Below are 12,685 nucleotides of genomic sequence, written 5' to 3'. Positions count from 1 at the left end.
ACAGAAGCCAGGTTTCTTGCTGTCAAAGAAAGGAATGACAGATCAGGAAAGGGAGAAGGCTAGAATGGACCCTACAGTATTGGACTGGAATTGGAGATACCATGATGAATTCATGGCTTTTTAGACAGAAAGATATAAAACAGATCAAGAATGCTGTGTGTGTATATGTATGTGAATATACACATATAGATATACACGAGGAGTCTCCAAAAAATTCATGGAAGGATTCATGTTATCTTTTAATTAAAATTTTCCACAAACTTTTTGAAGAACCCTCATAAATAATTTCTAGTCCCATCTGTTGATAAATACATAGCCACTAAAACAACTTCTTAGAGAAATGGTCGATTTAGGGCTGGGGTGGAATATCTTATTACATCAGAAAATAAGTGAATATAGTAGTCCCTCCTTATCCTCAGGGGATGCCAGAAACCGCAGGTAGTACCAAACCCTATACTATACACTATGTTTTTTCCTACACATACATACCTATGATAAAGTTTAATTTATAAATTAGGCACAGTAAGAGATTAACAGCAATAACTAATAATAAAATAGAACAATTATAACAATATATTGCAATAGATCTCCCCCTCTACTTCTCTCCCACAAAATATCTTATTGTATGTAGTATTTTTGGACCACAGTTGACTACAGGTAACTGAAAGCATGGAAAAGCAAAACTGTGGATGAGGCACTACTGTATTCAAAAAATGATGAGCACTTGTCCAAAGGACATAGGAACAAGCTTACAGGAGCTCTGACTGGTCAAAATGGAGACAACTAAAGTATTAATAAAAAAAGAATCCATGAGTTCATACTGATGTATATGTACATATACACATAAAGGGGAAAAGGGAAAGCTCCTACAGAACACCAATTAATAAATGACAAACTCAGAAAATTTCCATTTTGCAATCTTCTTAGCACTGTTTCAGGCAAAGTATCTGCATCAAAATATCTCCCCATATGATACTTATTACAAAGGAAAAAATAGTAACTTTACAATGTGGAAACCTTGTAGATAAAAGTTAACATCTAACATCTTTGGAGCTGGCTGGGTAGATCATTTGGTTAGACCCCGGTACTGATAACACTAAGGTCAAGGGTTCAACTTCCCTTACTGGCCAGCCACCAAAAAAAAAAAAAAAAGTTAACTTCTCTATTAATGGGACAAATATACATCATTTAACTTCTGATATAATGCAATGAGAGGGACACAGTATCCACTTCTGGAGTATTCCTGCCAAAGAATTCATAACCTGAACCTAATCATGAAGAAACAGATAAATCAATATTGAGGGAATTCTAAAAACTGCCCTATTCTCATCAAATATCATCTCAAAGGTCATAAAAGAGAAAAGTAACCTGCTGTTCCAGATTAAAAGAGACTACAGAGACAAGACAAGTGAATATAAGGTGTGATGTAGGAATTATTCTATTAAGGACATTACTGGTACAATTAGTGAAATCTGAGTAAGACCTGCAGACAACAGCATTATATCAATGTTAATTTCCTGATTTTAATAATTGCAATATAGTTAAATAGGAGAATGTGCTTGTTTTTAGAAAATACACAGTTATTTAGAGGTAAAGGGTAATTTACTCTCAAAATGTTCAGAAAATAAGTTTGTGTGTTTTTATGCATATGTGGAGAGAAAGAGTAAGAAAGCAAATATGGTTAACATGAGGCACAGGAATCTGGACGAAGTACACACAAAATTCTCTATCATTCTTGAAATTCTTCTGTAAATGTAAAGTTAGAAATAAGGTTAAAAGAACGGGGGAAAATCAGGCTAATTTATATTTGGACATTATGCCAGTAAAAAAAATTTTCAAAAAATTGAAATGATGGTTCTTCTTCACAAAGAAGGGTAAGAAAAACATCTGCACCAGGGGTTGAGAACTGGGTCCTTCTAGTCCCTGCTCTAAAACTTACAAAGTTGCATTCCCTTGGTAAAATTACAATGGTCGGCCTTAGTTTCCCTGTTTCTAAAATGGGGATAGCACCTATCCAGCTGTTCTCACAAAGTTATCCTAAACATCCACTGAAAAATGACGATAACTGGGGGAAAAACGGGGCAGAGTACAACACACTATATATTATAAAGTTGTTCACTATTAACAAATGTTTGGCAAATTAAAAGTACTCCAAAAATACATAAGCCAGACATTTTTCCATCATAGTTAACAGCTGTCATAGGAACCAGACATTTGCTATACCAGATGTTTTGGTTTGGAAAAATTTGATTTATTCAACATTCATCTAAAGGGGAAAAAAAGATTAAGAAAAAAAATTATTTTACTCTGGAGGATTTTTACCCATATACTTCAAATATTTCAATACATTAAAAAACCTACATCCATTTTTTTACCATAAAACTTTACAGTATCAAAAATATTAATAAATTAAAGAAAGCCATTAACTAGGATTTGATTAACCTTTGAGATACTGTGACCCAGTATCACTATCTAAAGATCTTTATATTATTTCCCAAGCTCTTATTTATTTATTTATTTAACTTCCCAAGTTCTATACACTAAAATACACAACTCAAACTGTTTCATCCTTTACTCACAAGCTACTCAAGTGGGCCCTGAGGAATCACATCAAATTAAGAAAATAAGTGTTTATAAGAAAGACACCATATTTATGTACTTAAAAGTTTGTTTCAAAAATAAATATACTTATTAATTTATTCTTGTAAATTCATAAAGCTCTGGTCACCACTTAACAAAAGCTGTGTTGTTTTTTTTTTTCCAATCCTTCTGCATGTGGAGACTAATTACATCTCATTGCCCAAGGAAAATATGGAGTTTTTTCAATATATGATATACAATTTGGTATAAAATAAAACTTAAATATAGCTGGCCATATTTTCCCATTGTTAGAAAAACAGGGACATATTCTTGTTTAAATAGGTCCACCTACTCAGTCTCAATTTTGGGCAGTGGAAGATCAAGTGGACTCTCTCAAGCAAAATGCTGACAATTGACCAAGCAGAACTGAGCCTGGAGAGATTTGCTGCAATCAACCCAGTACCTAACAAAGAAGCAATCCCAGAGTCAGTAATGTCTGCCCAGCTTCACTACCTCTGCAGCATGTTCACTACACAAAATGTGGATGAGGCCGAACAATAAGGATCACAAAAACATAAGCCCCAAGAGGATACAGTTTTTCCTTGTCTGGTTTACTATACCCCACCAGATAGAAAAATGCCTGGCACACCATAAGCATTCATATGAATGAACAAAGAAATGAAAGAATGAAATACTAGGTCTTTCAAGTCAATCTACATAAATCACACTGAGTTGCAAAATTATTTTAAAAATAAATTTGGCATACATTAACTTAATAGTTATAACTGTTTTTAGAGAACACAAGCAATCTATTCCCCATACCAATTTAATGAGGTAATCTCAAAGTTCCTGAGATATTTCCTGACCTACACATTTACATACTCTTTCCTAAGTTTAAAATACAGTTGTATCAGAAACTCTCATAAAATAGAATTAAGAAAATAAATGCATAAAATCAAAATCAGAAAGAACAAATGCATGTTTACCATCAAACTTGAGACAGATTTATAGAAACATTTCTAATCAGCATTTACTTCTCATAAGTAATAGCACCTCTACCACAACATGCTCCTCTACAATTAGAAAATCAAAAATTTGATTGTCTTTTTTTTCTCCATTCCTACAGCATCTTTGTCAATAATTCGTCATCTTACAGTTTGAAGAACTTCCTCAAAAGATAAGATCTATTTTATTTCTAACCATCAAGTTAAGAGGTCTGCAATACACTCATATTAAATAGATAATTTATATTTCTTTTACAAAAAAATACAGTAAAATTATGTGGAGCAGAGTGCAAGTAAATCTAACAAGAGTTTGTATATGATTAATGCTCACTATTAAGCACAATAACTTTTTTGTCCAATTAACCTATTTTTTTGGGAAGAAATGCAACTTATTCCCTACATGCTCTCTTTAGTATTACTACGCATACATTATAAGTAACAAACTTCATTCTGCTTCCCAAGAACTTCACATATATAATCAATACATCATTTCAATACCAATTTAAACCTAACATTTTCCAAAGGGCCTGCCTTATGTGGGTTATAATCATCTTACTATGCTTCTTGTGTCCTTGCTGCTGGAAAAGCAGTCTGTACAAGCAGGAGTAGAGGCACAATCCTGAGAGAGAGGAGTAGAGAAAGATGTTGAGAAAACAAAACCGTATAAAATGAGCTCACTTCAGAGTTCAGGAGCTCAGCCAGTGTTCAAGGTCAAGGTTGATTACATTCCCTCATACCATTATGAGTTAGAAGTTGTCCAATAACAGCAAAACTGGCCCCAGAAAAAGATATCTAAAATTGCACATACGAGCAGTAATATAATCACTAACTCTAAGCCACCTATATCCCTTCTAAAAAAAAAGAAGCAAATGATCATAATATATGATTATTTAGGAGACTAGGGATATGGAAGTCCCCTAAGTGTTAATCAAAATTACTATAACAAACTCGATATTAGTCTAGAATAAAATGGTTGAACTATATTTGATGCGAATTTCAATCTTGCCAAAAATTTATATTTAATCTTGAATCATTAAGACTACAACACTCTTAAATCATGCAGGGTCTCAAAATCATCAATCTCAATTATCCTTATATCCTAAACTTTTTTAATGTGGGTAAGGAAAAAAAAACTTTTACTATATGTCATTTAAAACTGAAAAACAGTAAAGCAAAAACAGATTTGAGAATAGAGAGAGCATAATTACTATACAACATAAAAGTCAGGAGGGATTTAACCTAACTGGAATCTTCAATGGGATCCTCCCCAGCCCAACTCTCTCCTCCATAGTAAGAAGTGAAAATTATAAACAGATCAGAGTTCTGATTTTAAAATTTCCATCCAATCTCCTATAATCCTACAGTGCCATAAAATGACCTTCAAAATAATGCTTAGACATAGTAAGTCTTTCAAAAAATTAACTTTACATTAATCAAAGAATCTTCCCACTAACAGGGAAACCTAAATACAATTTCAAATTAGTCATTTATTTTAAAACCAAATATCCAGAAATGGTAATCACGTTGGCCAAGGTCACTCAGCTACCTAGTATATCACCAATTTATTATTCATTCAAGAAATCTTTATTTAGCATATATACTATGTATTAAGATACTGTGCTATGTGCCAAGAATAGGAAGCAATGAGGATATATGGTCACTGTTCTTTCAGAGTTTATAGTCTAGTAGTAAAGACTATTACTAATTAGAACTATTTAAAATTGTAGTAATCACTAGGGGCCAGCCCGTGGCTCACTTGGGAGAGTGTGGTGCTGATAACACGAAGGCCACAGGTTCGGATCCCTATATAGGAAAGGCAGGTTAGCTCACTTGGGAGAGCGTGGTGCTGACACCACCAAGTCAAGGGTTAAGATCACCTTACTGGTCATCCTTTAAAAAAAAAAAAAATTGTAGTACTCATTTCAAGAGAAAAGTAGAGTGTTTTAAGACAGTTTAACAGGGCACCTAAATCAGTGATTCTAAACCAAGGTCATTTTGCCCCCTCAAGGGCACATTTAGTGGAAACATTTTGGTTGTCACAATTAGGGAAGGTGCTTGTGGCATCTAGTAGGCAGAGGCCAGCCATACAGCTAAACATCCTACAACGTACAGTACCACTTCCCACAGCAAATAATTATCCAACCCAAAATATCAACAGTGCCAAGGCTGAGTAACCCTGATCTAAACCAGGGTGTTTAGGGGTGGGACATAGAGACAGGGTTAGCAAATGCTTCTTTCCTTTGTAACACTAAGTATTCTACATCTTAAAAGGATTTTCACAAGGTGGAAACAAAAAATATGGTCTGACTGGTAATTAACCAGAATTCCCACTAGAAAATGAAAACAGGAAAGAAAAAGAGACAGATTCCTTGGTAGATGAAAATGAGAGAGAAATGCAATGTTTTACAGCTGCTTCACATAAATTCCCTTTCCTGAACCATATAGACAAAGGAAAAATACACAAAAAACAAATTTCACATGCTTTTCTTATTCCTTCTACCTTTTCAAACACTTTTCTCTACCAACTTATGTCTACTACTAGATAATGGTGGGAAGATTATAAAAAGTCCTATAGTTAGACAAAATGCCCATCCTGGATATAAAATTGGAAATGAAATAAAACGGAGATGGGATTTCACTCTGTAGAACAGAAAAACATACTAGATGTTAAAGTGACTCTGGAAAGTCTGCATAGTAGGAACAGTTTACAGAGTAATTTAAGGATCCTTAGGACAAAACACACTAAGGATTTAGGTATCCTAAAGATGATAAAATGTAATAGAATTAGAATCCCCTCAGAATTTATGAGCCAAGGTAAATCCAAAAATCAGAATGAAATAATTTTTCTGACACATCTCAAACCTACATATCTGGTCCTAAACCTTCCCACTCAGCCTATTCAGAGCAGCAAGAGAAATGGATCATGGGGGAAAAAACTATAGTAATGCAACTAGCTATGTAAAGGACCTAAAAATTTAACCACTTACTGGTATTGATTATGATGAAGATTTATTGTTAACTTTCATGAAATGTGATAACAGTACTGGGGCTGTGTTTTTAAGTCCTTAAAAACTAAAAGAATCCAATCCATAAGTAACACTAGCCTCCTCCAGTTACTTTAAGTATAACCAATGCTAACAGATTCTTATATTTTTCACATATTACTTTAAGAATTCCTACGGTTTAAAATGCCCCTTCCAATTAAGTTCAATTTTTCTAAAGGAAAGGGTCATGGATTGCCATTCTCTCCCCCAACCCCTTTTCAAGAGAGGAAGGGAGGAGGGGAAGAAGGGAGGGGGAGAGAGGAGGGGAAGAGGTGAAGAGTGGAGGGGAGGAGAGGCGAGGAGGAGAGAAGGGGAGGGGAGGAGAGAAGGGGAGGGAAGGAAGGATGGGAGAGGGCAAGAGGGGGGAGGGAGGGAAAGGAAAGAGAGGAGTGGGGAGGGGACAAGACAGAAAAATCCCTCCCAGAATAATCTCAATACAGTGGTCATTCTTAAGTAGAGTATGAATATGCAGCTCACAAAAAAAATCAACTGCAGTCCTAGGCAATCAACTGCAGTCCTAAGATGGTCCACAGATTTAAGCAGTCCAATATGAGACCCTTTTCACTAGGTGAGAACTCTAAATCCTCATAAGTAAATGCCACCATCCTGGAACAAAAGCAACTACACTACCTTGTAATGATAATTCTGCTATGGTTAACTGCTCAGCACTGACACTTAGGGAGTGTTATATTCCAATCTGAACAAACTTTCTTTCAGCATTTCAGAATAGAGAAGAGTGGTCATGGGATTAGCTCTCTTATCACAGTGATGATGCCTAAATGGAAATTACGGTTTTCCCACAAAATTAGCACAGTGTGTACATAAAAATCAATTCTTGAGCCTAAATCTAACTCATGATAATTTAGAGGAATTTACCACATAATTCCGGCACAATTAAAGCACCTTCTGACATAGTAATTTTTAACATGGGGGGAAAGGTTACAGACCCCTTTGAGAAATTATGATGTGGGGGGCATAATGATAACCTACATATTCTGCATAAAGTCAGGGATTTGCACAGACTGAAATTCATCATGGTTTTGCAGGTCAAAAACCTATATTCTTAACTTAAAATCTCTCACATGTCCCTGTTTTGAAGCCAATGTTCTCTGCTAAATTAAAAAAATCGGTATGGACAAATTCAGTCCTGAAAAACCTCAGAATTAGGCAAGCCATAAAAGCTAAGCATTTCATGCTATCATAATGGTTTTTAACACCTTTTACTCCTTACTAGTGCTATTTTGTAGAATAAGGAATAACGTTGACACGTTTTGTGGGAATTTTTGTACACTTTTTAAAATCTCAGACTTCTATTTTTACGTTCAACATTTTCATTAAAAATTTTTTTTGTAATTAGAGCCTTATAACAAGTATGGGGGAAAAAACTACCTTGTTTCAACAGTTTTTGCTAAGTATTAGGCTGAAGGATGACTTATGTCTAGAGTTTACCTTATTACAGTTAATTGAAATCAGTATTTCTCTATTAAAAAATAAAAGCTAAGCATTTCATATTTTAAAACTTTTTAAGTGAGGAATCAAAATATCTTGTTGACAAACATTAATGATTATTCTTAGAGCTAAATTTTGATGCTTTATGCAAATGGATTTCTTGGCAATTCAATGCTTCAGAGATACCTTTAAATTTAGTAAAGGAAGTTCTGATGGACTCAGCCCAAGGATAAATACCTTTAAAAGCCAAATTCAAAAGCCAAACTTAAAAGCACCTAAGCTTTCCAAAACATCTTTTTCTCCTAATCCTGTAACTCGGATTCCTTTTTTATTTTTGTACTTTGCAACACATGGAAAACAGTCATTACTGAACTACTTCCCAGTATATGCTTACTTGCAATAACAAAACATTTTCTACATCAGCAAGACCTGTTCACAATCAAACTACAGTCAAAATAAGAAAAATTAACAAGGTTATGCATTTTGTTTTGTGTTTAAACACAACAAAAATATATATTTTTCTGAATCTTCACCTCTTTCTCAGCCCAACTCTCTGACTCTACTGCTATTTTTAAGGTAATGCCACTTTCAAACATGGCGAAGTTACAGCATTTAGTAAATAGAGAAGTTATTTCATAAGACTTTTAAAAAATAAATAACTTTAAAAGTAATTAAAAGACTCTTAAGTTCTTTGAAATTAATAGGGGGAAAGAGGACAGCAGCACATACACTAAAATGGGACTACAAGTTCCTGTAAAGATTAGTGGAGAAAAGAGGTGAAACATCGAGCTAGGCACGTTAACGTTAGGCCCTTTATCCTTAATCAGTACTAAAATGAAAAACTAACATTTCTTCTCCACTGTGCTCTATTGTGACCAAACGTAGGGCACTAACCACTTGTCTACATCTACCACTTGAGCGCTCCCTTTTCAAGTGGTAGATGGGTGGTGGGACACATATTAGGAACCCCTTAGACAAAGAGGAGAGATACCCATCAAAAACAGGGGATATTAAATCTCCAAAAACTGCAATGGAAATGAGAAAGGATTTTTTAAAATATATAATTTTAAAAGTCTTCACAGTGCTCCAGCACTATATGCAGCAAATAAAAAAGTTACAGAGCTGGTTTTTTTCCCACTAAAAAACTGTAACATACAGTATTACTAAATACTTTTTATTCCATATTTTAAGCATTATATCGCATGGTGGAACCAAATTTTATAAATGGAGATATCTGTCCCAAATTATTAGCTATAAATTCATAAATAAAACGAAAAACTCTTTGCTCCCATTATTTATCAAGTTGTTAAAAAAAATCTAATACTAAAAAAGAAAATCCTTTACCAAAAAAGTTCATATGCTGTGTCACCGCTACCTGCTCTAATACTTTAATATGAAGAGCCCAATTCACATTATGAACGTGAACTAACTTTTAATCTCTTTGCAAGGATTCCTAAATGTTAATTCCTAAAAAAAAAATCAATAATAAAAGAAAAAGAAAGAAACAAGACAAAATTTTTAAATGGCATTTAAAAGTACTGTCATATTTGAGTTACCACGGCAGTAAACCTGGTATTTTATAAGATGAATACTTAAGATACTTTTCAAACAATCATACTATTGAATAAGTATTAGCACTTTCAAATCAGAAGTTCATAAAATTTACGCTAATTTAGTTACCGTAACATTAAAATATTTTTTTCTAAGGCGTACGGGTAGCAACAAGAATGCTGGTTGTGCGGACATGTACTTGCTATGTTTAATGTTTGCATTAAGGCCTATCAAAGTCAAGAGTTTAAAAGGAAACTGAATATATTTTACCAAAACCTGTCTCCCTTCAGACTAGTAAAGTCAATGAAGCAGTAAAAATTGCACACTTGCTTTTTTCAAAATCTGGTGCTAGATTTGACACGTGAATGAGCTCGTGGGAGATGTTTCCCCCAGCACCTTCCTTCTCTCGATGCCCGGATCTCTCCCTACCATTTGTGTCCTTAAGTCATGATGGGCGATTAGAGCGGAGAGTCACAACAGAAGAAAACGCACAGTAAACTTGCCTCGCCACCAGCCATCCAATTAGCGTGAAGTCTCTAGCTGGGTGGCAGGTTACCTAGTCAACATCGCCTCAATGATAAACACTACGTGTAATATGACCAGAGATCGCCACCCCGTAGGTCCTTCCCCCACAGCCTCCACTCGGTGTCCGCCTCATTAGGGACCCGGGAAGGTCTCGAGAGTGATGTCCATTGTCCAGTTAAAATCCCGAACGCCCAGGAAGGAGGTGGGCGGGCCGGGCCGTGGCGGATCTGATCCCGAGAGACCCACCTGGAGTCTCCGGGGGAGGGCCCACTGGGGCCTTCCCTCCCAGCCGCAGCCATTCCATAGGGCGCCGGAGATGCCGGAACCTCCCTCCGCCCCGGGCCGCCCTCCCCCCAACCCTCCCCCCGACTCGGGGAGGGGCGCCCGCGGAGAGAGACACCCCTCCCCCACGGGCACAACTAGGCCGCCCTCGCCCCACACAGAGAAAGCCTGCGGGCCGGTGCCCACCCAGCCCGGGGCCGGGGGCGTCGCGGGCCGGAGCGGGGAAGGGGAGGCTGCGATACCAACCTCGCTATTGAACGTTTTCACGGCCTCCATGTTGTCGCTGCGGAGACCCTGGGCCCGGCGGCGGAAGAGGCGGCGGCCACCGCACTGGGTGGGGAGAGCGAGACGGGGGCGGCGGCGCGGCCGCGAGGAGGAAGCGCCGGCGGGGACAGCGGGCCTCTGCGACCCCGGGGCGGGAGCGGACGGGCAAGCACTAGCGGGGAGGGGCTCCCTCAGGGGCAGCGAGGCCCAGGCATGGCCGCGAGGGCGGGCTGAGCGCCGGTGTGGGGAACACAGGCGCTGCCGGGGCGGGTCGGCAGCGGGCGGGGGAGGGGCTCGGCCGCGGTGCCTTCTCTTCTCCGCCCTATTCGGGCTCGGTCCCCCACCCTCTAGCCCCGTTCCCTACACTCTCCACCCGCTTCCTCCTCTTCCTCCGACAGGCTCCTGGTTCACCTCCCCGCCGCTCGGGCCGCAGGAACCAGCAGCACACAGCGAAGACACAGGAGGAAGCGCTGGCAGCAGCGGCTGCGGCATCCAATATGGCGGACACGAGTCGGGCCGCGCAGCTCGGAGATCGGCGGCGCCGGCCAGCGCGCCCCCTGGCGACTGGACCGTGCGGCCCCCGGCGGCCTCGCGGAAACCATAGAGCGCGCTTGGGCCAGAGCGTCGCCGCCCGGAGGCCCCGCTCGGCTCCGCCGGGCTCCGGGGCTGCCCGCGCTCGGCCCCCTCCCCGCACCTCGCGGACTCGACAGCGATCGCTGCGGCGCCGTCGATCGTCTCGGCCCCTCCGGCCTGCCCCAGGAGATCCCTCCAAAGCGTGGCTCTAAAAAAAACGTAAATGTGCCCCCGGAGCGGCGAGTTTAGGAAATCACATTGTCCCTGTTTCTGCTGTTTCCCGTTGGATTGGCCTTTTTGCACGAGCGGCTGGGTTTAGATGCTCTTCAGAACTTTACTGGACAGCGGGCTGAAGGTTAACGGCCAAAAGAAAAGTTCCCAGTCATTCAGCTGCTTAGGAACAAGGTGGCCGAGCGTTTTAGTCGCGTAGAGAGGAAACGATGGTAACAAAAGCTTCGGGTCCGGGGGGCGGGGGGCAGGCGGGCTAGGGAAGCAGGCATGCAGCAGCTCGGTGCAGGAAATGCACGATAACGCCGGGACCGGTGCAGCACAGACAATGACTGCATTGGTCTGTACACCGGGAAGGCGTCCCAGAGCGCACCGCGTTTGGATAGGTGAAAGGGAACCCATCTTTTAGGGAAGGCGAGTTATTCTAAAGGAATTTTGCCCTAGAGTATTTGGAATAAGAGGCGAAGACGATATTTCTTGGAGTAGGAGATGCTAGCAAAATGCCTTCTCTCATTTCGTGCAATGTAAAATAACTGATACCGGTTTAAGAACTAACGTTTATTGAAATTAAAAGTTAGGGGTATGTCATCGACACCCAAAACTGCTGTCCTCTTGCCGAAAGTCATTTTTCAACAGTCAGTCCTCCCAAGCTCACTCAAAAGGAAGAGAAAGAAAATTTTGAATCAAGGTAGTTCCAAAGAGCTGAGCCCAGAGCTGCATGAAACTCAGAAAAGGGAGGCCCTTCCTGACGTTTTGGGGTCTTCTAGTTTACTTTATTGACAGGTTTAATACAGAGGCTGGCTACTTAGAAGATAAAAGGGATAACTTCATCAGTCGAGCTTATATTTTTTACCTTCAAAGTCTCAAATGCTGTCACAAAATTCTCCATGTCCATTGCCTCCGATCCCCAAGCCTAACCATGAGGATCTCTTGCCAACACTTGCAGTAGCCCCCTGTGTGGTTCCCTGCTTGTCTTCCTACTATTTATTATCCAGACAGTAGCCAGAAGGGGTTTTTTTAGACGAATAGATAGGTAACTTCCTGGCTGCAATCCTTTTAATAGTTTTCCCTACCTCAGCTCACACCGCATTCCCCTTGCTCATGTCAGTCAGGCCACACTAGCCTCCTTTTCTGTTACTTGACAACATGGGGTGTTTTCCTACTTAGGACATTTGTATGTGCTTC

General features: G+C 39.5%; 1 protein-coding gene across 3 annotated transcripts in view; it reads right to left on the bottom strand.

The window, feature by feature from the left end:
• SCAF8 (SR-related CTD associated factor 8) overlaps positions 1-11,205 on the bottom strand; it is a 152,198-nt gene extending 140,993 nt beyond the window's left edge. The window contains exons 1-3 of one of the 3 annotated variants that reach the window (XM_063097606.1): positions 11,111-11,191; positions 10,682-10,765; positions 4,141-4,203 (exon numbers count right to left, since the gene is read on the bottom strand). In XM_063097606.1, coding sequence (XP_062953676.1) covers positions 4,141-4,203; positions 10,682-10,765; positions 11,111-11,191 — 228 coding nt within the window. Of the gene's footprint in view, positions 1-4,140; positions 4,204-10,681; positions 10,836-11,063 lie in introns of those variants that run through there. The other 2 variants (XM_063097604.1, XM_063097603.1) reach the window with 2 other exon arrangements.
• Between the last annotated feature and the right edge of the window lie 1,480 nt (positions 11,206-12,685).

The sequence above is a fragment of the Cynocephalus volans genome, chromosome 5 (assembly GCF_027409185.1).
Source record: "Cynocephalus volans isolate mCynVol1 chromosome 5, mCynVol1.pri, whole genome shotgun sequence".
In the NCBI taxonomy this organism is placed as follows: Eukaryota; Metazoa; Chordata; class Mammalia; order Dermoptera; family Cynocephalidae; genus Cynocephalus; species Cynocephalus volans.
The sequence above is the reverse complement of the archived record's forward strand: the minus strand, read 5'-3'. Positions and strand labels throughout refer to the sequence as shown.